At 34.4% G+C, this 27,345-nt stretch overlaps 1 protein-coding gene across 1 annotated transcript in view; it reads left to right on the plus strand.

Annotated features, from left to right (window-relative positions):
• The window catches only part of DIAPH2 (diaphanous related formin 2), a 249,292-nt gene that overhangs the window by 204,313 nt on the left and 17,634 nt on the right, over positions 1-27,345 (plus strand). The window contains exons 8-11 of the mRNA XM_039223208.1: positions 6,206-6,342; positions 8,295-8,403; positions 20,036-20,146; positions 26,121-26,239. Coding sequence (XP_039079139.1) covers positions 6,206-6,342; positions 8,295-8,403; positions 20,036-20,146; positions 26,121-26,239 — 476 coding nt within the window. The remainder of the gene's footprint in view (positions 1-6,205; positions 6,343-8,294; positions 8,404-20,035; positions 20,147-26,120; positions 26,240-27,345) is intronic.

The following is a 27,345-nucleotide window of genomic DNA, read 5'->3' on the forward strand; positions in this document are numbered from 1 at the left end:
TCAGTCCATTCAAATTTTCTGTTTCTTTCTGTTTCAGATTTTGTGGTTAAATGTGTCTAGGAATTCATCCATTTCTTCCAGATTGCCCAATTTGTTGGCATGTGTATTTTTTTTTAATATTCTTTTACAGTTGTTTGTATTTCTGTGGTGTTGGCTGTGATAGCTCCTCTTTCATTTATGATTTTATTTATTTGGGTCTTTTTTTTTTATTTATAAGTCTGGCTAGGGGTTTATCAATTTCATTAATTTTTTCAAAGAACAAGCTCCTGGTTTTATTGATCTGTTCCACTGATTTTTTTGTTGTTTCTATATCATTTATTTATGCTCTAATCTTTATTATGTCCCTTCTTTTGCTGGCTATAAGCTTTATTTTCTTTTCCTTTTCTAGCTCCTTTAGATTTAATGTTAGGTTGTATAATTGAGGATTTTCTGGCTTCTTGATATAGGTTTTCTTTAATTTCCTGGTTAACCCATTCATTCATTAGTAGGATATTCTTTAACCTCCATATATTTGTGGTCTTTCCAAATTTTTTCTAGTGGTTGCCTTTAAGTTTTATAGCATTATGATCACAAAATAAATATGCATGGTATGATCTCATTCTTTTTGTGCTTGTTGAGGCCTGATTCAGTATGTGAACTATTCTGGAGAATGTTCTATGTGTACTCGATAAAAATGTTATCCTGCTGCTCTATGATGAAATGTTCTGAATATGTCTGTTAAGTCCATCTGGTCCAGTTTGTCATTCAAAGCCATTGTTTCCATGTTGATTTTCTGCTTAGTGGATCTGTCCATTGCTGTAAGTAGAGTGATAAATACCCTACTATTATTGTATTATTATCACTCAGATTCTTTATGTTTGTTATTATTTGTTTTATATATTTGGGTATTTTCATGTTGGAGGCATAAATATTTATAATTATTAGATCTTATTGGATAGACTGCTTTAACATGATATATTGTCCTTCTTCATCTCTTCTTACAGTCTTTTGTTTAAAATCTAGTTTGTCTGGTATGACTGTGGATACTTTGGCTTTATTTTGATGTCCATTACCATGATAGATAGTTCTTGGTCCATCCTCACTTTCAATCTGCAGCTGTCTTTAGGTCTCAAATGTGTCTCTTGTAGTCACCAGATAGATGAGTCTTGTTTTTTCTTTTTATCCATTCTGATATCCTATGTCTTTTGATTGGAGCTGTTTAACCATTTACATTCAGAGTGATTACTGATAGATATGAATTTAGTGCCATTGTATTACCTGTAAAGCCAGTGTTTCTGGATATTTTCTCTGTTCCTGTCTTTGGATAGTCTTTGTTGTCGTTGGTCTTTCTTTCCCACTCACATAGTCTTCTTTAATATTTCTTACAGAATTGGTTTAGTGATCAGGTATTCCTTTAGTTTTTGTTTCTTTGGGAAGCTCTTTATCTCTCCTATTCTGAATGACAGCCCTTGCTGGATAAAGTATTCTGGCCTGCATATTTTTCCAGTTCAGCATATTGAATATATCATGCCACTTGCTTTTGGCCCGATAGGTTTCTGTGGAGAGATCTGCCAGGAACCTGATTTATCTTTCCTTGTAGTTTAGGGATTTCTATTTCCTTATTGCTTTCAGGATTCTTTTCTTATCTCTTTATTTTGAAATTTTTACTACGATATGTCTTGGTGGTGAGTGGCTTTTGTTTATTTCGATGGGAGTTCTCTGTGACTCTTAGATTTGCGTGTCTCTTTCATCTTCCAGGTTAGGGAGGTTTTCATCTATAATCTTCTCAAGTAAACCTTCTGCCCCTTTTCCCCTCTCTTCTTCTGTGATTCCTATGATACAAATGTATTACACTTAAAGGAGTTGCTGAGTTCCCTAAGTCTACATTCGTGGTCCAATATTTTTCTTTCCCCCTTCTTTTCAGATTTATTATTTTCCATAATTTCATCTTCTGATCATTTATTTGGTCCTCTACTTCTTCCATCCTCTGTCCGGTACATCAGTCAGTTTTGCATCTCAGTTAAAGCATTTTTTATTTCAAGCTTACTAGTTTTTAGGGCTTTTATCTCTGTAGTAAAGGTCTCTGATTTCTTCTATGCCTTTCTCAAGCCCAGCTGGTATCCTTATGATTGTTGTTTTAAATTCTAGTTCATCCCCATTACTTATATCAATTTGGATTAGTTCCTTTGTTGTGACCTCTTGTTCTTTTTTGGGGGGGGCATGAATTCTTCCATCTTTGCATTTATTCTTGGTCTGTGTCTTTTGTGTGTTAGGAAAGCCTGTTCCTAGTACTTCTTTTACTAGAGCTGAAGCTTTGCAGCATCCTAGGATCAGTACACCTGCTGTGTGTGTGTGTGTGTGTGTGTGTGTGTGTGTGTGGTGGGGGGAGTGTGCTGGCCTTCTGCAAGAGAGGTCTGCTGCTGCTCTGGCTGTCAGTCACACTTGCTCTATTAAAAAATGCACCTGCAAAGTACATGGGAGCACAGATTGGTTTGAGTGTCTCAAGCCTCCACTATGTGTGCTGTGCTGCTCTCTGAGGCATGTCGGGGCTATTGGAGGAGTGAAGAATTGTGTGGTCCCACAGTCTTCCACTGAGGGGAGAATTTGTACCCTCTGCTGTTCTAATAGCCCTCACAGAAAAGCAGACAGTTTCCCCTCTTGTGTCTCAGGCTTTTGTAAGAACCTGAGTTCACCATGTATCTCCACTGTCTGCTTGCCCAATGGTGGTGCACTGCTCCTGTATTTTATCTCAGATGCGTGGCTAGAATTCACAACTCCAAATTTTAGGGACCCAGTGTGACAGAGACCCATGCTATCCTCTAGGGGAGGATCTTGCTGCACTGTGGCTGGTAGCAGTTTTTCCAAGAAAAGCAGTTGTACGAATGCACAGTGGCTTGGAGTTCATGGTAAAGCACAGCAAAAATTGGCATCCAGGTTAGCTGCCCTCAGCAGGATTTTCTGACCATATGCTAATGAATGGGTCAGCTCATGGTGCCTGCTGGCTTCTTTGTCCCCTCAGTCCAGACAGGGCTGTGCTGACAGACATTGCTGCCTCTCCCAAATGCCCTCCAAGAAGGAACTGTCCCTTCAGTGCTATCCAGGGGATTCTCAAAGCACATTGTCTGCTCTTGGGCCTCTGCCCTCCTTCTCCACAGGAGCACCGCTAAGCCTTCCAGGCTTCACCCTGGCAATGGCGCGGACTTCTAAAACTTCAGATTTAATGTACACTTGTAAAACTTGTGATAATCATCCCCTCATATTTTCCCAGTCAGTGGCTTTAGGGAAGTGTTTTTCTTGTGTAGTGCCCTGCATGCTGCTCGCTCTCTCTCCTCTCTCTCTCTTTCTCTCACTCTCTGTCTTTCCCCTCTCCCTCCCAGGATTAGGACTCCTTCCTGTCTGTAGCTCCCTTGATTCTTTTCTCCCCCAAATCATATCACTGCATCTCTTACCTTCAATACTGTGGCCTCTTTTCTCCCTGTAATTCTGCAGTTTGTTCTCTGTCTTGATTGATTGATTTCCTGGGTGTTCAGAATGTTTTTTTTTTTTTTTTTCAAATGTTTATTTACTTTTGAGAGAGAGAGAGACAGCATGAGTAGGGGAGGGGAAGAGAGAGAGGGAGAAACAGAATCCGAATCAGGCTCCAGGCTCTGAGCTGTCAGAGCCCAACGCAGGGCTCAAACTCACAAAGTGTGAGATCATGACCTGAGGTGAAGTCAGAGGCTTAACTGACTGAGCCTCCCTGGTGCCCCCAGAATGATTTGATAATACCCAGCTGTGTTTAAGGAATAAGGCAAGCATAAGGTCCTCCTACTATTTCACCAACTTAACTCCTTCCCTCAGTCTATTTGATTTTTAAAGCTATTAAGTTTGGTAATTGCATAGTAACCACTCAGCTCTTAGTTTTGAACATGTTTTTCACTTATTTTCCTTGATATTTAGTACCTACTGGCCACCTTTATGCATGTTTGTGAATTCTGTTTTTTTTTTTTTTACTTCTTTTTCATTATGTCTCTTCCTTTTTTTCTTTTCTTTTAAAAAATTTTAATGTTTTATTTATTTCTGAGAGACAGAGAGAGAGAGAGAGAGAGACAGCATGAGCAGTTGAGGGTCAGAGAGAGGAGACACAGAATCCGAAACAGGCTCCAGGCTCTGAGCTGGCAGTCAGCCCGGAGCCCGATGCAGGGCTCAGACTAATGAAACGTGAGATCATGACCTGAGCTGAAGACTGACGCTTAACCCACTGAGCCACCCAGGCGCCCCTTTTCCATTGTTTTCCTGTCTTGTCTCTGTGTATATTCTTATTTATTATGACCTCTGGTAAAGTTACATTTAAGAGCTTTAGCTATATTACCCCATTTCCCCCAAATTCTTTTGGAAGTTAAATTAGGAAACATGAAAATATTCATATATTTGGTACTTAACTAAAAGTTTGTTTGAAATGACAATTTTGATCGAATGAAATGTTGGATTCCACTGTTAAGCTAAAAAGAAGCAAACATTTCATAAGATATCTGAGAAATACTTTGTGGGACAAAGATCAAAGAAAATACCTTCTAACTATAGTAAATATCCAATTTTAGCCTTTTTTTTTCTTTTTTCCTTTGGTTTTACACCATAACTTTATTGTTTTTAGTGTTCTGTGTTATCAATCCCAGCATAGCTAAAAAGAAAAAAAAAAAACCCCACTAAATCCAAAGTTAATATAAAAAACCCCAGTGAACCTGTTGGGGTTATCTATATTCCTGCTTCCATTTATTCTAACAATTTTTAACTGTTTAGCCAAATGTGTGCACATTTGTTTTAATAATGAGTTCTCCTTTCTCTCTCTAGCTACTTCTCATTGTTTATCTACTTTTTTTAGTATTTATTTTTATTTATTTCTTTTTTATTCATTTTCCAGTTAGTTAACATACAGTGTAGTCTTTGCTTCACCAGTTGAACCCAGTGATTCATCTCTTATACATACCTAGTGCTCATCCTTAAAAGTGGCCTCTTTAATGCCCATCACACATTTAACCCACTTCCCCTCTACACCCCTCTCCAGCAACCCTCAGTTTCTTCTCTGTATTTAAAAGCCTCTTATGGTTTGCCTCCCTCTCTGTTTTTATCTTTTTCTTCCATCCCTTCATCTATGTTCATCTGTTGAGTTTTCAATTTCCACATCTGAGTGAAATCATGCAATCTGTCTTTCTCTGACTGACTTATTTCACTTAGCATAATACCCTCCAATTAAATCCACATTGTTGCAAATGGCAAGATTTCAATTTTAACCTTTTTAAACACGTTTTTCTTTTACCTATTCAAACTTGTAATACAATTGTGTGTTCATATTCAATCTTAGCAAATTAGTGAAAATGGTATCTTCTCTGCCTAATTGGCAAAGACACTTACCAAAACCCAGCCACCATTTCCTTGGGTTCATAGCTTTTGTAATACAGCATAACTTCCTGAAAGGGGGAAGATAGCAGATGGTATGGCAAAACCTGTATAGAGGTTTATTGCTTCTTTTACCAGCATATAGTATACAGAAAGAACTTTCCAACATTTTGCCCCTTATGTGTCATTTTATTTTCTACACAAATTAGAGAATTTAATGACAAATTCTGGACATCTCCAGGGAGATCCAATGACATAAGTAGAGTTACTTTAGAAACTCATATCACAATGTACTTTACATGTTTTTCTTGGTTAAGGAAATACTGTTCACCTATTTCTCCCAAATCTTTATAGAGTATTTAGGCAAGCTAATGGAAATCATATCTGATCAAGGGGCAAAAATTCCCAAGATGCAGTCATTTCAAATTAAAAAAAAAATACAAAGACCGGTAACTGCATTTGAAAAACATTCATGTAATTAAGTAGAACCTCATTGTGGAAGCATAGGTTTTTAGAAGATCAATATAAGTTGCTGTTTATTTTATTTATAAAAATGTTTATTAATTTTGAGAGAGAAAGAGTGAGCATGAGGGGGCTAGAGAGGCGGACAGAGAAAGGGAGAAAGAGAATCTCAAGGAGGCCCCACACTGTCAAGTGCTGTAGTGCAGACCCTGACATGGGCTTTTATATTGCTGCTATTTTGACCGGAGCAGAAACTAAGAGCCAGAGACTTAACTGAATGGGCCATCCAGGCAGGCTGTAAGTTGTTTTTTTAAATTAGAGATGCATTACATAGGCATTTTGAATGAAGGTTCTTGGTTTTGTTTTTGTTTTTTCTTTTTTTCTTTAGTTTGGATTGCAAAGGATTCTGGAAGATGAAAGGAGCCTTTTGCTATTGGCAAGAGCAATTGATCCCAAACAACCCAACATGATGACTGAAATAGTAAAAATACTTTCTGCTATTTGCATTGTTGGAGAAGAGAACATGTAAGTATTGCTGTATTATTATATTAAGTGCATGGAAAATAGCACTTGAGGAAGCCCATATTTTGTGATTTTCTTTAGATTACTTGCATGAAAATAATATCAAATTTTAGAAAATAGTTTACTGGTATTTTATCAGATCTGTTTTTACATACAGCATTTTTAAAGTATTTTGAAAGAAATAGATTTTAAAGAGAATTCTAGTGGGAAATTCTTCAAAGTTGGATTCAAATTGAATAAAAATAATTTTATCTAGCTGAAGGTAAAGGAATAATTAGTAAAGTGGGAAAATCAAAGAATAATTTTTTTTAAATTTTAATGTTTTTATTTATTTTTGAGAAAAAGAGAGAGAGAGAGATAGCATGAGCAGGGGAGGGTGAGGGAGAGAGGGAGACACAGAATCGAAGACAGGCTCCAGGCTCTGAGCTGTCAGCACAGAGTCCGATGAGGGGATTGAACCCATGAACCATGAGATCATGACCTGAGCCGAAGCCTGATGCTCAACCGACTGAGTCACCTAGGTGCCCCATAAATTGGCTAGATACACACACACACACACACACACACACACACACACCCCACATATGCCCATCGTAAAATTTGACTTCTCTAACTGACTGAATTGACTAGATGCTCTTAATTTGTACTGTGATTTTATTTAAAGTAGTATTTTATTTTACCTATGATAAATGAAAAGATAAAGTAGTTATGCATAGAGGGTAATCCTGTTAAACAGAAAGAACAAAAAGATTGTAATTATTCAGCGTGCATGTATGTGTTAATTTTAGCAAGTCATCGCTGAATGTACATTAGTTCATCCCTTCCTATGGAAATAATATTGACTAAGAAGAAAAATTTCAGATTTGATATCATTAATAAGCCCAGTTAGTAAGGAACCATTGTAATAAAGGATAAAGTATCTTCTAAGGACAAGAACTAAAATATTTTTTCTGAACATTTTGTGTGACAGTAGTAATTTCTGTTTGAATCAGAATAGGGCCACACAGACTTAAGAATATTCTAATACATTGGCTTTTTAATACGTGTTAGAATAAAATGAGGTCTTGCTTAATGCTGCTTAGTGTCCTTAGAAACCAAAGACAAATACTGAATGGAAATATTATCATTGATCAGTAAGTCTTATCTAAGAACAAAGAATGAAATAACATATGCAAAAGTAAGGTTTCCTTAGGTTTCATGGAAAAATTCATTTATATATGAGTAAAAAATATATTTCTTTTCAATTGGGTTTTCAGTATTTAATTCTTATAACCCACCCTGGTATTTTTTATAATTGTAACTATAGTTCAATAAGCACAGTATATGTCAGAGAGGTTAATTTGATTCAGACACTATATCGCAATAGTTTCCAATAATTTTCTTCAGGTAAATAGTTTTCTGGTGCTAGGTAATTATAGATGCTTTTCTACTTACCTAGCCTTTCTCTTTTAGTTTTTCTTTCTTGTTCCCATTTTCAAAGAATGTTGATGTTTTCAATTATTTTAAATGTATTTGCTCTTTCTAGCACTTTATTATAATACCATAGTCTATTTTCATGTGCATAAGATTTTAATAATTATATATGCCATATTGTACTTAAATGATTATTAATATTCATGTTGATACACAAAACATCAAAACCTGAAATTTTTAATTTCACTGTTTATCAACTAAGTATATTTTTAAAAATGTAACCTGGAAAATTTATTTTCTTCAAGGTTTTTTAATTGAGTTTTCATTTTGATGCCCTCAAGTTATTTAAAACTATCAATATTTGACTTGTAGAAATATGTGAATAGGAAGGAATACAACTCTTAAATGGTGATTGTCTATATAAAAATCTAGTGCCAGAAAGGAAATAGGGAAGACTGAAAGATAACACATATCATAATGTGTGTATAAGATGGATTTCTCATTTATATATATGTATTTTTTTTGTGTGTGTGTGTGTGTAGTCTAGATAAACTTTTAGGGGCAATAACTACAGCAGCAGAAAGAAATAATAGGGAACGATTTTCACCAATTGTGGAAGGATTAGAAAATCATGAAGCTTTGCAATTACAGGTGAGTTATTTTTTGTCTTAAACTATTTCTGGGGTTATATTTAAAGTACTCGCCAGCTCCATTCTTGCTAGCATTTAAATAGAATGAAACAGAAGCGCCTGGGTGGCTCAGTCAGTTAAGCCTCTGACTTCGGCTCAGGTCATGATCTCATGGTTAGTGGATTCGAGCTCTGCGTAGGGCTCTGTGCTGACAGCTAGTTCAGAGCCTAGAGCCTGTTTCAGATTCTGTGTCTCCCTCTCTCTCTGGCCCTCCCCTGCTCGCGTGTGCACGCTCTCTCTCTCTCTCTCTCATTCTCTCTCATAAGTAAATAAAACTTTTAAAAAAATTAAAAATAAATAAATAGAATGGAACATAAAGATGAAATTCTTCCTGTTGCTTGGTCATTTATAAAAGCTAGAAATTTTATCTGTGAAAATAAAAATTTGTTTAAAATTAGGAAAACGACTTCAAGTTATTATAATATAGTGAGTATGATTGTCATTAATATTTGGAAGAAATTTAGTAAATAAGAAAATAAACCATTGGGGTACCTGGGTGAATCAGTCAGTTAAGGATCCAACTCTTGGTTTCAGCTCAGGCTGTGATCTCATGGTTTTTATGTTTGAGCCCCGCATCGGGCTCTATGCTGGCAGTGTGGAGACTCCTTGGGATTTTCTCTCTCTTCCTATCTCTCTGCCCCTTTTATGCACATGCCCTCTATCTCTCAAAGTAAACAAATATTAAAAAATAATAAACCATGGAGATTAAAGCTTTAGCTATAATCAGTGCCACAGGGCAATAATTCAGCCAGTGTTATTCTTTTTTTTTTTTTTTTTTTTTTAAATATTTTTTTTATTTATTTCTAGGAGAGAGAGAGAGAGAGAGACAGCGTGAGCAGGGGAGGGTCAGAGAGAGAGGGAGTCACAGACCGAAACAGGCTCCAGGCTCTGAGCTGGCAGTCAGCACAGAGCCCGACGCGGGGCTCGAACCCACAAACCGCGAGATCATGACCTAAGCGAAAGTCGGACGCTTAACCGACTAAGCCACCCAGGCGCCCCTCAGCCAGTGTTATTCTAACATAAGTTGATGAAGTCTGTGGGCTTATTGTAGAGATTTAGGAAAACTAAGCATATCTCTATGCCATTCATACAATATCAGATGTATGACTCACCAGAATGTTGGTGGGGGTGGAGCTGAAGTGTAACTCTTTGATCAGGGTCTATGTGATAGCCCTGCATATACTGAGGCTAAATGTCTTATTTAGAAAATGACAAAACTCATTATCTTTTCTTAGATGGTTTCAGGAAATGACCCATTTTATGAAAGATAACTTTGTTTTTGAGTGATGAAAAGTCATATTTGTTGACCATATTTATTGTGTGAGATCTTGGACTAAGAATTTTAATTTACATAGATTATCTGATTTAATTCTCATAACAACTGAGCTGTATAGGCCCTATTATCATGTCCATTTTGTTTATGAGATGAATAGGCTTATTGAGACTAGATAACTTGTCTAAGCTGATACAGCTGGTAAGTGGCTGATACAGCTGGTAAGTGGCTGATACAGCGTGAAAGTGGCAGACTTAGAATTTGACATCAGGGTTTTGGGTCTGTGGTGCTCATCTCTTTTTTTTTAGACACTGTTTACCATTTAATGCACCATGGAGGCCTCTTTCTGAATTACTTTTTAAACTACTTTACTATCATTCAACAAAGAGAAGATGGATCCATGTTTAATTTTATCAAAGTATATAGCAGGGAGTGTTTAAATGTTAAAATTTCTTATCCAATATAAAACAATTTGTTTTATCATTTTTAATTTTTTATTATATCATAAATTGTTAGTAGCTTTTTTTTTTTGGTCAGAGTTTGAAACTACAGCAGCTAGATGAATTGGCTTGTCCAAAGAGAATACAAAACTATAATCTCTCTTTATATATTTAAGGATCTTTGTTAATTGTTATTTCCCTGACTATGATTATCATTTTGGATAAACTTTTATGGTGTGCCTTTTATGTCCAATATATTGCATTTTAAATAATTGGAATATTTCCTTGTATTGCTTTCCTTTTTATAATATGCCTCCTATTATAATTTTAATATCTCTGCTGAAATATTTCAAAATATTTGAAAGATTTGAAATATTTGAAAACTATGTTCTCAGAGAGAGAGACATGGTGAGTGGGGGAGAGGGGTAGAGGAAGAGGGAGAGAGAGAGTGAATCTTAAGTAGGCTCTTTGTTCTTCACGGAGCCCAACGTGGGGCTCCATTTCACAACTGTGAGATCATGACCTGAGCCAAAGTCAAGAGTTGGATGCTCAAGCAACTAAGCCTCTCAGGTTCCCCTAAAAACTGTACTTTTTAGACGGGTTCTTGAAATCTTTGTTCTTGTTTCTTTAGCTGGGCTTACCTAACTAAATATCACTGGCATTCAGTCATATGTAGCAGTTTGTACTTGTCCCAAAATGTATAGGAGGAAGTGTTTCAGATACATTCAGTGTTCTCATTACTTGCTCAAATCACTCACTCAAAGTCACACAGCTATTGAAGGGTAGAGATGTAATTTGAAGCCAGGTCTGTCATGAATCATTTGTATACTGCATTTTCTTTAAGTTTTATTAATTTATTTTGAGAGAGAGAGAGAACATGAGCAGGGTAGTGGCAGAGAGAGGGAAAGAGAGAATCCCAAGCAGGCTCCATGCTGTCAGTGTGGAGCCTGACACAGTGCTCAGACTTACAAACTGTGAGATCATGACCTGAGTAGAAATCAAGAGTCAGATGCTTAACTGACTGAGCCACCCAGGTGCTCCTGAAATTTTCTATTTTGATGAGCTACAAAAATTAGCAATGTGTTATATGCAAAGCCTATCACTCTTACAGGAATTGTGAAGTTGGTCTTTTTATTTGGATTATTTCATGTCAATTAAAAATATCATCTAAGAGTTCAAAAATATATTCAGAATACAGGATGAAAACCAAAAGTTTAAACTTGTTGTTTAAAAAATTATAATTAGTCCTGTATTTTAACAGAATTACATTTTCTATTTCTGTAGTACCCTGAGACTTCTCAAAATGTTACTATAGTCACAGGAAGTAATTGTTAAAATAGAACACTAATTATATTATTAAATAACAATTGTATACAGTTTTTCTCTTTTTTAGATTTTAAAACAGGTTATCAACTTCTCATAGAAGTTTTCAAGCTCATGTTTTAAGTGAAATTTTGTACTTGTGATAGAATTATAATAATCTACAATAGTTCAAGAAACAGACAATAAATCCTATGTCTTCATATACTCTCTCTTCACTGACTTTCCTTAAGTTTAGTAGCATTCTCAATTCTTGCCCATAGTATAACAGCTTTTGATCTTGTTCTTTGAACCAGCCTCTCATCTTTGTTTTTTATTTCATAGTCCTAGTCTCTAAAAGAATCATCTGTACTTTTTTCTCTGTTTCCTAAATTCCCTTTTACAACTCAGCATTTTCACAGTTCTTGAAAAGGTCAACAGTGATCGTCCAATTTCAAAATCCAATGGCCTTTTCTAATCTTCATCATTTGCCAGTATTAATAACCTCCTCCCTTGAAAATTTTATTGCCTTTGGCCTTATGGTCCCCATTCTCAACTTGCTCTCTGACTATTTTAACTGCTTTCTCTCTATCTTTTTTCACGTGTTTCTCCTCTTCTTCTTGGGTATTTTGTTCTCTCTGTTCTATCTTTGGCCTTCTTCTATTATCATTTTTGTTTAGACATATATTTACACATATATATGTATATATATGTATACACACAGTTATAAACATATATGCATACATATGTATTTTATTTTTCTCATGAATATTATCAATTGTTTCTCCAGGTTTAGCATCCAGCTATATTCTAATGATTCCCTGGAATTATAAGTCCATCTCATCTCTCTCTCTCTCTTTTCAAACCTACTACATGTGCAAATGCTTAAGAGACATTGTAAAAATAAGAAATTAAAGATAGCATTTATAAGTCACGTACCCATGTTCTAATATTTTACATATTACCTAGTTTTAAACATCACAGCAATTCTAGGAGAAACATAGTAGTATCCCCATTTTATAGATGAGTAAACAGGCCCGTGGAGGTTACATAACTTTCCAAGGGTCACAATGTGAATAGGAGCAAAAGCCCAGATTAGACACTAAGGAGCCTGGCTCCAGAGTACATGCTCTTAACCACTACACAGTACCTCCTCTTATTAAAACTAAGGAAGCCACCCTACTCACCTCAATACCTCCTGAAGGCATCTCTGTGTTAAATCATAGCTCATTAACTCACATATTCAATCATACCCCTGAGGCAGCAAGAAAATAATTATATATTTACATCTAGGATATTTTGTTTAAGAATGTAGGAATTAGCTAATTCATTTCAGAAAGAGTTGTGTGCAAAAATGAATGTTCATTCTTACATAGACAAATCCTCAGATATATGGACTGATTCTTTGTGGCTTGTTTTTTTTCCATATTGGTTCTCAATTGTTCAGATTTTACCCTAAGCATACTTGTAAATTAGCTATTAGTGCACTCATGTCATCGCATATGAGGACATAGCCTTGGATCAATCATTTATCTTTTGTCAGTACAGGAAAATATATAATAAAACAAGGTGCAACAGCTTATGAATAAGAAGAAAATTTGTGGAAAAGTAAATGAATATGTTAAATATTAGGTGTTGAGTGAACATATGATAGCACATAGGAAACTTGTTCTATTTATTGACAGTTTTATATTACTACCATTTTTATTTTGTTTATTTTATTTGATTTTTTTTAATTTTTTTTAATGTTTTATTTATCTCTAGGAGAGAGAGAGAGACAGCGTGAGCAGGGGAGGGTCTGAGAGAGAGGGAGTCACAGACTGGAACAGGCTCCAGGCTCTGAGCTGGCAGTCAGCACAGAGCCCACCGCGGGGCTCGAACCCATGAACCGCGAGATCATGACCTAAGCGAAAGTCAGACGCTTAACCGACTAAGCCACCCAGGCGCCCCATTACTACCATTTTTAGAATAGAATTAGTATAATAGGGTGCTGTATATATTTATACAATGTAGTCATCTGTCAAGTTCTTATGAAAGTAACTTCTGATTTAAAGAAGGATGGCTTTCCTTTTATATCTATTTCAAAGGTGAGTAATTGTGAAATCTATTTTTTTTTTTTTGTAATGGAGGGCTACTAGTGACCTCCATTATATTAAAAGCAAGACACTTTTTACGTTTTCGTATTGGCTTCTTCACTATTTGACATTATTGATCATTCCTATCAAAGTCCTCTCCTCCCATAACTCCCATGATACTAAGCTTTCCTTGTTTTGTTTCTTACTTACATTTTACATTTTAAATCTTCTGTCTGTATGCTTAGCCCTTAATTATACTGCTTCCTGAGACCTTAATCCTCACTTCTCTGGTCCTTTGCTTTAGTTCATTGCTTTTCTCATTCTGTACATTGTCCTTGGACAGCCTCATCCATTCTTATGACTTCCACCTAGTACTTCTATGTGATGGATTTCTCTGAACTCTTCTTTTTCAAATTCTTCTGACTCAGACAGACCCTATATGGTTAGTTGCCTTTTGGTTTAATTTCAAATTCATTATTGTCCTTAATGCTACTTATCTTCCTTTTTGTCATCCTTCTCCTTCCTGTTCCAATCCCCTCTCCAATTTTAACGTGCCATTTTTCTGTATTATCAATCCTGGTTACTTTAGCATTTTCTACCGGGTAGCACAAACCAGAAACATTATAGGCCTCTTTAAATCTATTCTTCCTCCATTCACTATTCCTTCAGTCACCAAATCCTACCAACTCTACTTCCTTAATGTTGTTCTTTACATCATTAGTGTGGTATCCCTTCGCCCCACTCCACCCCCGCTGCCATTTGTTTATTTCAGTGCATTGTCACATCTCACCATTTTACCGTTCTTCTGGACTCTTATTAAATATCTTCTACCTTTCACTTTAATCTCCTTTAAATCATGTTCCACAGAGTTATACTTTTGAAATGCAATTCTTGTCATATTAGTGCTCAAAATCCAACAAGATCTTCCCATAGCCTCTGGGATTACAATGTAGTCTTAGTCCACACAAAATACTTCATCATCTGATTGTTGTTTTTTCTGTAGCCTCATATTTCACCACTCTTCTACTTGCACTTTTTGGTCCAGTCATACTGTGCTCAGATTCCTGAATATTTTATGCTGTTTTTTTTTTTTTTCCCTTCTACCTCCATATCTCTGTACATGGCTTCATCCTGCCTGGAATCCTTCTCCATTTCCTGATTTAATTAACTTGCTCTGTACATTTATATCTTTCTTGGTTAGTATTTGACTTAAACTATCTTTTTTCCTAACTCCTGCTGGGCTAAGATAAAGAAAGACCTTGTTAATGTCAACAAAGTACTTAAGGTCAAGAGTGTGACAGTGTCAATAAAATTTTAAAAGCACACTTTGTCACAGCTAGTGGCAGTATGGATAATCTGTCTGAAAATGCCCTATAGTTGGCAAATATTGTACTCCATATTTCTTTGAATTGTGATAAAACCAATAAATAGATGCTTCTACAGTTTTCAGAGCTGGTATGTTAAAATAAATAAAAGGTTGTAGCATTTTTCCCAATAACTTTGTGAGGATATTTCATGTTAAAATAGTTCCACTCTCTACCACTTTGGTATGAAATGGAATACAAGTTTTTTGTAATGCTATGTCTCATGTCATTAAAATTTGAGACATTTCATTACCATTCATCCATTACATTTTAATTGTTTTATTGAGGGCAATTAGGGGTTACACAGAAAATCCTAAATGAGTGCAGAGCTTGCCTTTACAAAGTTTATAATCTCTTTTGTGATATTTCACACACTCTCACATCCCATACCACAAGATGAGGACAAAAGCATCCTGTGACTAAAGGATGTAATTATTGCAGAAAGAGAATATACTACTATAGTAAAGGAAAGATCCTAATGTGATGGAAAAACTGATAGTAATTTAGTTTTGTATATATAATTATCCATGGTACAAATTATGGAATGCTTTATCACATGCACATAGTTGCTGGTTTTTATTTATATATATTTATGGATTTATCAGCAGCATATTTATTATGTAGAAAAAGAGACCACTGAAGTGCAAATAAAGAAGTTGACTGTTTTTAGTGGTTAAGAATTAGAATTTTGGTCCTATCCTATCATATTTATTAATAATGGAGAAAATTCACTGATTTACTCTGACATTTAAATTTTAATTTCCATGGAAGCTATATTTAAAACAGATATGGCAGACCATTTTGAAACTTAGACTTATTATAAAGAAACTAAGCAAAAGAATGAATCTGGAAAATAGACTTTGTGATATTCAGTTCAAGGGTACTTGTTTTCTTTCCAGTACAAGGGAAAATGCTATTCACCATTGCCAGATTTGTACATTGTATTGTTGTAGAAAGAATCCAGAACAAAGCCATGAGACATGGATTCTATCCCAATCTTAATGGCTTATTATTAGCTGCATGATCTTGGGCAAATCATCTAATCTTTCTAGGTTTTCAGTTTCTTTACCTTTAAGGAGCACATTGGACCAGAGTATTTGGCATTTTTAAGCAGTCTCTCTGCTTTACAATCACATGATTCTTTATTTTCCATCTCAGGGGCTGGATTTTTTTTTTAAAGCAATTGATTTTGTCTTAGAAACAAACAATATAGTTCAATCATGATCTTAAAGATTATACACCTGGAAGTTCAACATACTAATTTCAAATCTATCATTATTTGGGAATGAGCTTTATACTTCTTTGGAGCTTAGGTTTTAGATATTAGGCCAGAAGCCTTTTTCTTTAAAGCCTCTAGTGTAATGCTATCCAGTCAAACTTTCTGCATTGTCCGACATTCATGCTGTACAGTACGATAGCCAGTAGACATATGTGGCTGCTGAACACTTGAACTGTTGCTGGTGAGACTGAACAACTTAATTTTTAATGTTACTTATTTGTAATTAAACTAAATTTAAATTGTGACTGGTGGCTCCATATTGAACAGCCTAGTTCTAGAGTGTGTGTGTGTGTGTGTGTGTATGCAAATGTATGCTGACTAGGGAGTAGGGTTGCAGAAAGTAAAGGAGAGTGGAGACTATTATTTTGGATGAATAATAATATATTCTGGCATTGAGAATAATTCTATTTTTAAAATTTAATTTTGTGTTTATAAATAATGACAATTATTTTGGTTTTGGATTAATTTTGTTATGTCCTCTAAAAAGGGTGGTAATTATGTAGTAGCATAAAGCAGTATTAAAGAGACTATTTTGTTCTTCACATTCATACAATATAAATATTTTTATAAAAGAGCATTACTGTAACAGAATATGTTGGAAAATGACATGATGGTATGACTATTCTGCTTATGCTATTTGTACTTGATTAGATGTCTGTTAGAATTTGATAAACAAGGGGCGCCTGGGTGGCTTAGTCAGTTAAGCGTCCGACTTTCGCTTAGGTCATGATCTCGAGGTTCGTGGGTTCGAGCCCCGCGTTGGGCTCTGTGCTGACTGCCAGCTCAGAGCCTGGAACCTGTTTCAGTCTGTGACTCCCTCTCTCTCTGACCCTCCCCTGCTCATGCTGTCTCTCTGTCTCTCTCTCCTAGAAATAAATAAAAATTAAAAATAAAAGAATTTGATAAACAAAAAATAGTACATTGATAAATCAGTGCCATTACCTGCTTAAATTGCTGACTTCAAAGCATCTTCTACTTATTTTGTTTGTCTTCTAATTATTTTATAGTCAAAGAATGCAACTTCTTGCTTTTAATTTTTTTAATTGCTTATTTATTTTTGAGAGAGAGAAAGAGAAAGAGAGCACAAGCAGGGGAAGGGCAGAGAGAGGGAGACACAGAATCCAAAGCAGGCTCCAGGTCTGAGCTGTTAGCACAGAGCCTGTCACGAGGCTTGAACACAAACCTTAAGATCATGACCTGAGCCAAAGTCACTTGCTAACCGACTGAGCCACCCAGGTGCCCCTAAACGCAACTCCATTTTAGCATTCAGTTATACATTTATACATCACATGTAAAGTATTTAATAGCATTGCAGTATTTATCTTACTAAATGTGAAGTTATTTTGATGTTGATACATTCATTAATTTTATTGGCTTTTACTATTTTTATCATCCCCTGATCTAAATACTTCTATTTGTATAAAGGTACAATTCCAAGACTCATTAACTTGTTTCTTATGGAAATGTTCTCTTATAGGGTATTAATACAATCCATTAAACTAGAATTTCTTCTGGCAAAAACAATTCTAGCAGATGGTAACTTTTCTCTCTATTGATTTTGGATTGGACATGTACTTTGGCTTATTTGGTCATGTCATAGTTGTAACATAACAAGGATCATTGCAATGATAATATAGTTATTAATGTGTTCAGTATGCAAACTTCTATCCCACCCAATGGAAACTATAGAAGGACTTACATATTTTCTTATTGTAAATAAGAAGGTTGAGTAATCCATTAAGGCATAATATCATAATAACTTATTTGAAATGTCTTTTATGATAAACCAAGTATTTTTAATCAATTGTCTATGTGTTTTATATTGTGAGCATTCATAGGAGTTGGACTTCATTGCTCAGTTGTCATTTAGATATTAGTAATGTTAGAAACAACTTTAGTCATCCCCTTTATTTATTTTTTAAATGTTTATTATTGAGATACAGAGAGAGACAGAACATGAGCATGGGATGGGGCAGAGAGAAGGGGAGACACAGAATCTGAAGCAGGCTCCAGGCTCTGAGCTCAGACTCACAAACCAGGAGATCATGACCTGAGCTGAAGTCAGATGCTTAACTGACTAAGCCACCCAGGAGCCCCTAGTCATCCCCTTTAAAGCACGCAACTTTTTATTTTTGAACGTGGATGTGAAGTGGATGGACTAATTGTCATAAAAACAGCTTAAATTTCTAAGGTACAGATATAAAAATAAAGGAATACTGTGTTTTTAATGAAGAAATATTTAAAGGAATTATATTTTTAAACCTTCTAATATTTTCTTTCTACATGAAAAATAACTATTAAAATGATAGGTCTGAGGGTGTCTGGGTGCCTCAGTGGGTTAACCGTTTGACTTTGGCTTAGGTCATGATCTCATGGTTCACGAGTTTGAGTCCACATCGGGTTCTCTGCTGCCAGTACAGAGCCTGCTCAGATCCTTTGTCTCCCTCTCTCTCTCTGCCCCTCCCCTGCTCTTTCTCTCTCCCAAAATAAACAAGCATTTAAGAAAATTATAGAAAATAGTGATAGGTCTGGGTAAGTCAAGTCAAAATACAGTTGAAATATTTTCTCTTGTTGATATGCTTTTCACATACTATTATTTGCACCTCCTCCTAAATATACTTGACATATTTATCAAATCTGGTGTTTTCGAGGAGTTCTCTTGCATTCAACTCTTTGTACACTGTACAAAATGTTGAATACTAAATAAATAAAATAAATAAAGTACAATACTTTAAAAATGACCAATTTAGGGTCACCTGGGTGGCTCAGTCGTTTAAGGGTCTGACTCAAGTTTTTGGCTCAGGTCATTATCTCATGGTTTGTGAGTTCGAATCCCTGGTCGAGTCTCTGTCAGCACAGAGCCTCCTTGCAATTCTCTCTCTCCCCCTCTCTTTGCCCTTCCCCTACTTGCTTCTCTCTGTCTCTCTGTCTCTTCCTCAAAATAAACTTAAAATAAAAAGAATAATCAATTTAAATGTGTTGCTACTCAATTAAACTATTAGCTACTTGCCGTAAACTTGAGCAGCATTTCCCAAAAACGCTATTTGGGAATAATGTATGGATCGCCTGATCATATGAATCAGCACTTTGCTGATTCCCTTCTAGCTTGCAATTATTAGAAAGTAAGTCCCCTTTATAATAGGGAATCTCAATATTAGAAGGTATGAAAAACCAAACCTTTTTTACAGTGTTAATATAATTAATGAATCACCTTCACTTAAAAGCAAACCCTTATATTTGTCATGCAGCGCACATTAGCACTGGTGTCACAGTGCCTTCTAGTTGAACCTAATTCACTTGCATTCATTTTTATACACAGTAAATTAATTCATCTTAATCATGTATTTTTAAACTCTGTATTTTTTGTGCTTCCCAACCATAGGATGGAGAGAGTATAATCAATATAATAATATCTCCAAGTTATAACTGTTCCCTATTTAATATCAGGGTACTTTATTTGATTTATTACAGAAAAGTGTATATAACTATATAGAATTGAGGCCAAGTGCACTTTGAAGATAGCTGGATATGAAAGATACATTTCATGATCTTTTAAAAGTGCCTCATATGCAGACTTTGGGAACTTTGAGTTTCACAGAGAGAATTCAGTATTCCTTCATATAATGTTTGGCCAAACATAGCAATAGTTGGCCATCCATATTTTTATTAGAATTATTCTGGACATAAGAAATTTAATTGTTAATTCTGTTGTTTATACTAATTCATTGTTATATAAAATTTACATTTCTTCTTATAGTATATGTATATATACCTTTAGCTAATGGAAAAATAATGATCTGAATGCAGTAAGTAAATATTTTTTTAATTTAAAAATTTTTAACAAAATTTGCTTTCTAATTGCAGGTGGCCTGCATGCAGTTTATAAATGCCCTTGTCACATCGCCTTATGAGCTTGATTTTAGAATACATTTAAGAAATGAATTCCTACGTTCAGGACTAAAAACAATGTTACCAGTAAGTTGCCTGTACACATTTATTATGCTGATGAACTTTACTGTTTTTTTCTCATTGGACAAAAGAATTTGCAGCAGAGTAAATAAATGTGACTTGTTCTGTTTTCTTTTGTAAAGCATTAGACATTTTGTGAGCTTTTCTATATTGCAGTAATGTCAGTCTTTTCATACAACTGATGATTCAGAATTCAGCTAATGTATCCAGAATGATGTGGGTGTTTTCTTTCCCCTTGTTTTGTTTTGTTTTCTCAAAGTTGAAAGGGAATTTCTTTTCTTTGAATTTGAATACTGAGAACATAAAAGACCACCGCTTTTTCTTTTTCTGCAGCCTCAATTTTCATTTAAAAGTTTTTGCTTTTCGGGACTCCTGGGTGGCTTAGTTGGTTAAGCGTCAGACTTTCGCTTAGGTCATGACCTCACGGTTCGTGGGTTCGAGCCCCGCGTCGGGCTCTGTGCTGACTGCCAGCTCAGAGCCTGGAGCCTGTTTCTGAGTCTGTATCTCCCTCTCTCTCTGACCCTCCCCTGCTCATGCTGTCTCTCTCTCTCCTAGAAATAAATAAAAATATAAAAAAAAAAAAAAAAGTTTTTGCTTTCCTCTTTGAACTTAGATTGATTCCATTTATATTCAGCATAAATATGTGTAGAATTTGGATTAGTATATTCTAGACACATTACTTAAGAATGGCATTCTTATTATAATGCTGTGGGAACTTTTCTTAAAAAATAATTTCTTAAATCGAATGTGACTGTATGCTCTAATTAACATTTTGAAATATCTTTACAGGCTTGATTGAGATAAAGGACACTTACTATATAAACACAAATACAACTAATGTGACTTTTTATTTTGCCTAGGATGTTATTTTGTTTAAACCATGGCATTGTTAAAAGACAATTGTTAAAATGCTGTAGTCTCACACCCGAGGAGAAAAAAAGAAAAAGGGAATAAAATACATATAAAGAAACAAAACAAATATCAAGTGAGCATGTATATAATAATTAAAGTATTAAAAATACCAAAATCAGGGACATTTCCTGGTAAATAATGAGTATGCAGCATACATCTGTAACTTGTGCTCTGATAGTCTTAACAGAAAGTAGTTGAAATTCATCATCATAAAATGTACCATAGACTTGGGTCTGCTGAAACCCATTTTGATAAGATGTATGATTTGGTTTATCTGCTTTTAGAAAAGTTCTGTGTCAATTCTACTTTGAATGGTCCTTTAATCCATGACTTTAAAAAGCAAGGAATTGGTTGCAGTTAATCACAACAACATTTTAAGTGACTCATATTGAGGTTCACTATGGAGTTAACTTAGGCACATTCACTAGCTTTGGTGTGTGTAACATGTTTATTCTTGTTTTGTCACAAATCTTTCCTCATGATGTCTGTAGGCTTAGGTAGCTACAGATAAATGTTACAGTCTTGATTCTAGTGTGGTTTTTTTGAGTTGCCTACTTGTTGGTTTCCATGCTCTGGGCTGGTCCTGTTTCTGGGAGAGTAATAATGTCTTTGGAAATTTTGTGGCTACAAGGGCTCCTTAGCATTCTCTGCTCATTTACTAGTATGGCACATTCTTTTTTGCTTAGTTGTTGCTATTACTCTTCCATATTTTATTTCCCTGTATCTATTATAATTGAATTTTCATTTTCTGCCTTATACTACTAAATGTCTGATCAAGAAAACTGTGACTTTCAATTTATGTAAGCTCTCATCTTTTCAGTAAGAGTATGAATGATAGCTTTTATCCTTTTATACTTTGGTTTGTTCATCTTTCTGGGTTCAGTGATCTCATGGCATGTTATTCACTTGTTTACACTGACAATGAAGATTTTTCATCAGTGATTCTAAGCTTAAGCCTTTTGTGGCAGCATGTACTTCTTAACATATGCATTCCTAATATATGTATCCACTTAGATTTTTCTTTAACTGTCACATCTCTTCAGTATGTCCTGATTCCTAGATCTCAGTTGGTTCCTCAGCAAGAAAAAAGTAGGAAGTGTCATATTTTTGCCTCCTAAACTTTTGGAAAAGAATCTATAAGGATTCTCAACTTTTTTTTCCAAGACAGTGGAGTCAAGTGTGGCTAAATACAGCCCAGGTAATCAACTAAAGAAGTTGGACATGTCCCCCTAGAGATAATCTATCAAAATCTTATTGGGGGTAAGGCAGAGATGTTTGGTTTGAAAAGGAAAAAAAAATCCTCCCCAGGTATATCTTATATATGAGAATCAGAATCCAGAAAGATAAAACCCAGAAGATTAGATATTCTTTCTTTAATACCATAGATTTCACTACTAATGTTGTTCTTGTAGTTTTATTATCACAATTTGGAACATAGATCTGAATGGTCACACATTAATGTGTATTAGATATACCTACTTATGTCAATTATCTAATTGACTCACTAATTTCCTAAATATTTAAGCTTAAACCGCTAGAATTTTGGTAGCATTAAACATCTGAACACGTGCATGGAAGCTTAATAATGTATTCATAGAAGAGTTTTTAAAATCCTCACACTTTTCCTGTTCATTCTTACTTTTCTAACAGGAAGAGCTCCCTAATTTTCTAGAATATATTATACTCAAAGCAGCAAAGTAGACGTGGCTACGGCTAATTCAGATTGTTTGGTACATGAATAAAACATTATCACAAACCTATCTGGTTATATGAACATGTTAAATCACTGTATTGTATACCTGAAGCTAATATTATACTGTATGTTAACTTACTGGAATTCAAATAAAAAGTTAAGAAAATATACATATCTGGAATCATGAAGTGTTGGAGAAGAATCATGCTTAGTATTTTAATAACCTCTGACACCACCATAATATTCAGTACAGTGAAACATTTTTCATACAATAATCAGAATCCTTAAGATAAGGATTATTTTAATTATATTCTATAAAATTTATTTTCAAAATTCCCCCATCTCTATTGATAAATTATGGTGTTTAAAGAAAATTTATACTTAATTTATATGGAAAATTCTGTTAATACATTTGCTTTAGCAGTTTGGATTGGTGAGTTGTTATACACTATACAGTTAGTTAAATAAGATTAGGAAATATTAGGTAAATAAGATTTGTGAAGGAACAAGAGAGTAAGAAATCATGTCTGTAAGCAGCAAGCATTCTTACTCTATTAAAAAAAACAACAACAAACTCTTACTCTGTTGAAGACTCAATTTTGATTGCTTGACTGGTAATGAGTCATGTACTGGTAATGGAATTTCCTTTGAAGTACACTATGTTATAGAAACTTAATTATTTGTTTTACAGAATCTGTCAAAAATGTTCCATATCTATATAACAATTCTGTTTAAAAAATAACTAAACATATTTAGAATATTTTACATAATTAATAGTATAATTCAGTAAAGTTATGATAATATATATTTTTAAAAATAAAACTTTAGTGATGCATTTCCATTTCCTTTTGTAAGATATCATATTTGTGCTATATAAAAACTTTATTAATTAAATGTTTATTTCATCATGAATTTATGGATTTATTTATTAAGGTTTGACATTTGAATGGAAGCTTTATATATATGTGTGTGTATATATATTCATATCTATTTATATTAATGGAGAGATTATTAATAAGCAATATAAGAGATCACATTTCTATAGCTATATACTTTAATATTTTTTTTAATGTTCATTTATATATTTTTGGGAGAGAGAGAGAGAGCGAGCAAGTGAAGGAAGGCAGAGAGAGAATCCCAAGCAGGCCCTGCACTGTCCGTGCTGAGCCTGAAGCTAGGCTTGATCTCACAAACCGCAAGATCATGACCTTATTCGAAATCAAGAGTCAGCCACTTATCCAACTGAGGCATTTAGGCGCCACTATGTTTGTGTTTTAATATTGTGGTATATATGTTCATATACTATATATATTGTATATAACTAAAGTCTTGTCCTAACTGAAAACAATTAAACATTTAACCACTTATTTTTACAGAAAACATTTTAATTATAAAGATTAATTCCATGCTTTATAAAAATTCTAATCCTAATTAAATGGAGGTATTCAAATTTGATTTTTCTGTTTTTAAAACATACTTCAAAGTGTACTAGTTTTATGGTGAGCCTCTAAGAAGGAACATAACAATATGTTATAACATAAGATGTAAGAATAATGAAAAGTCCATATTATAAAATGTGTTAACAGTTGTTTCTGCAATGACTGACATACTGGATATTTATGGCTTCTGTTCTTTTCTGACTGGAGTTCTGAAATCACTTGATAAAACCACCCACCAATGGTAAATAATTTTGCATTCCAACAGACTGAAAAGTAGAAAACTAGGCCCGAAACAAGATATTCCTAAAGAGGAAACTAAATGTAAATACATTTGTTTGTCATATATTTTATATAAAATTATATGGAAACATACTAAGTGTTTTCATATGTTCAGTATGTAAATTTAAATTATTATGTGAATGTTAGAAAAATATCTAGAAATTGCATACTTGCATTTGGCTTTAATAATAGCATTACATCTCCATTTATAATTGTTCTATTGAGGGGCACCTGAGTAGCTTGGTTGGTTGGGCGTCCGACTTTGGCTAAGGTCATGATCTCACAGTGTGTTGTGAGTTCAAGCCCATCATTGGGCTCTGTGCTGACAGCTCAGAGCCTGGAGTCTGTGTCAGATTCTGTGTCTCCCTTTCTCTCTCTCTCCTCCTCCATTTATGCTCTAACTCTCTGTCACTCAAAAATAAATAAAAACATTAAAAATTTATAATTGTTCTATTGAATAAAAATAGAAACAAGAAATGAATCCTATTTTGTTTTGTTTACCTAATTTGAAATACACCATGCTTGCATTTCCTTTTAGAGTTCAAGCTCAGCTCTAAAATCCTAGTCCCACTTTCAGTATCACCCTTGAGCATCATCCACAGTTGTGATTATCGATTTGGGTTTTGAGAACTGCAAGTTAATGGACACATATTAAAAGATATTCCAGGTGATATATATTAAGCCCAACAATCTCTGGTGTGGCATGCTTCCAAAGATTTTGTTCATAATATTATTTTGAAAATTATCAGAGGTTTGTAATGCATGCACTTATAGTATATTACAAAAACAAATCTTTGATACCCAAGTTGGTATTTTGTGATTAGGCTAAGCAAAAAAAAAAAAAAAAAAAAAGTGGGGTAGGAGGCTAGACATGTAGCTTGATTAAAAATCCTGATTCCTTTTTGCTTCAGAATCACAAAATATCATTTAAAATTTCTTTATACAGGGGCGCCTGGGTGGCTTAGTCGGTTAAGCGTCCGACTTTCGCTTGGGTCATGATCTCACGGTTCGTGGGTTCAAGCCCCGCGTCGGGCTCTGTGCTGACTGCCAGCTCAGAGCCTGGAGCCTGTTTCAGTCGGTGACTCCCTCTCTCTCTGACCCTCCCCTGCTCACGCTGTCTCTCTCTCTCTCTCCTAGAAATAAATAAAAAAAAAATGTTAAAAAAAAAAAAATTCTTTATACAACTTTCTACACCATACTTGGGACTGTTGTGCTTGAATATATCCTTGCATTTATTTGTCACTAGTACAGTTGATCTATATTTGCATTTTTTTGCCAGAGTCATATGTGAATGTCCTAACTGCATGGATTCTTTTGCTATCTTTGATTAGTGTATTTGGTCAAAAATGACAGCATTCAATTTGGATCATTAGCAATTAGGTTTTTTTTTCAACTGTAAAAGTGATTGTTAATTTTTTTAATGCAAATAATCAAAATCTGGGGCATGAAAAGAAAATGCGATGAATATAATGAGGTTCTTTAATTTTAAAATAGGAAAATACATAGTACATTTACTTTGTCTCAGAAAACTAAGTGCCTGGGTCAATATTTAAAATTACTTATGTGTATGTAAATGAATAATAGTGTCTGTGCTTTATTACCAAATTATGGTGTTGTCAAACTATTACTCATCTGTAATTTTATGTTTATATATTAGGATCTAAAAGAAAAAGAGAATGATGAGCTTGATATTCAGTTAAAAGTATTTGATGAGAACAAAGAAGACGACCTAACTGAATTATCACACCGTCTCAATGACATTCGAACAGAAATGGAATATCCTTTCAACAAGCCACAGAAGTCATTTTGCATGTATTGTGAAAAAGGGATTTGTGGGTGATTATGTAGACCATTATTAGAGTTTTTGTCTGCCAGCCCAATTTACACCCATTTATTTATATTAGTACCTCACTATGATGCTGTCCTTCAGATTCTTGTTGAGGAATTGTCAGACTGTCCTGATAATTTATACAGACAGTATTGAAATCTGCACAGTGGCTTGCTGTATTATAGATATATTCAGCTTAATAGTCTAAAATAGACAAGAGCCTAAGGCATATACTTCACATGTAAGAATTTGGGAGGTAAAGTTCACTGAGTTCATACATAACTATAGGTAATATACTTCTTCAGTTTTATTAAAAGGTACTCAAATGACTTAGAGATAAAATTCAATTCAAATAAACGTCTTATTCTCAATCCAAATATTTTGGTCCCTTAGTAAAAAAAAAATGTTTAGATGTTATAGTATCTGACTGTAACAGGTCTGTGTGGTAGAAGCGTTTGATTCAAATACCAGGTATAATCTTCCTGTGGCAACAATTTTATATGAAATGACTTTAAATATAAAAGCTAGTTGCCATAGCATTGCCGGCCATTTGTTTCACACTCAGTAAATTTCTTACTTATGGTATTTGGAGGATATTGGAAAATACTTCAAAACTAAAATATATATATATTGTTTCCTTGCTTTGTATAGATTTCTCTTGTAATCAAACTTCACCATAAAGCTATTTTGGGTTCCATTTTGTAACCACTTAAAGGACCTTAGAAGACTTTAATACAACACTCTTACATGGGGTATGAGAAATAATCCATCATATACTTCTACTTCAGAGAAAATATTGACATTTCAGGTTATCTTTAGAATGTTGGATTACACTTCCTTTTCTACCTTTATTTTACATCGATTTTCTAGGTCCTCACTTTTATTATAAAAGTGAATCCATTTTTGAAATGTGTTGTTTAGTTTACTAGAAGCATCTAAACTTCTGCCACTCTTTTTATATCCTAAGTATGTTTCAGGTTCTATTGTCTTTACCTTCCATTTTTATTAAATAATGAAATACAAATAAATGCAAACAGTAACAATTTCACACTTA

Source organism: Hyaena hyaena, unplaced genomic scaffold, assembly GCF_003009895.1.
Source record: "Hyaena hyaena isolate Hyena2069 unplaced genomic scaffold, ASM300989v1 scaffold_1292, whole genome shotgun sequence".
Taxonomy (NCBI): domain Eukaryota; kingdom Metazoa; phylum Chordata; class Mammalia; order Carnivora; family Hyaenidae; genus Hyaena; species Hyaena hyaena.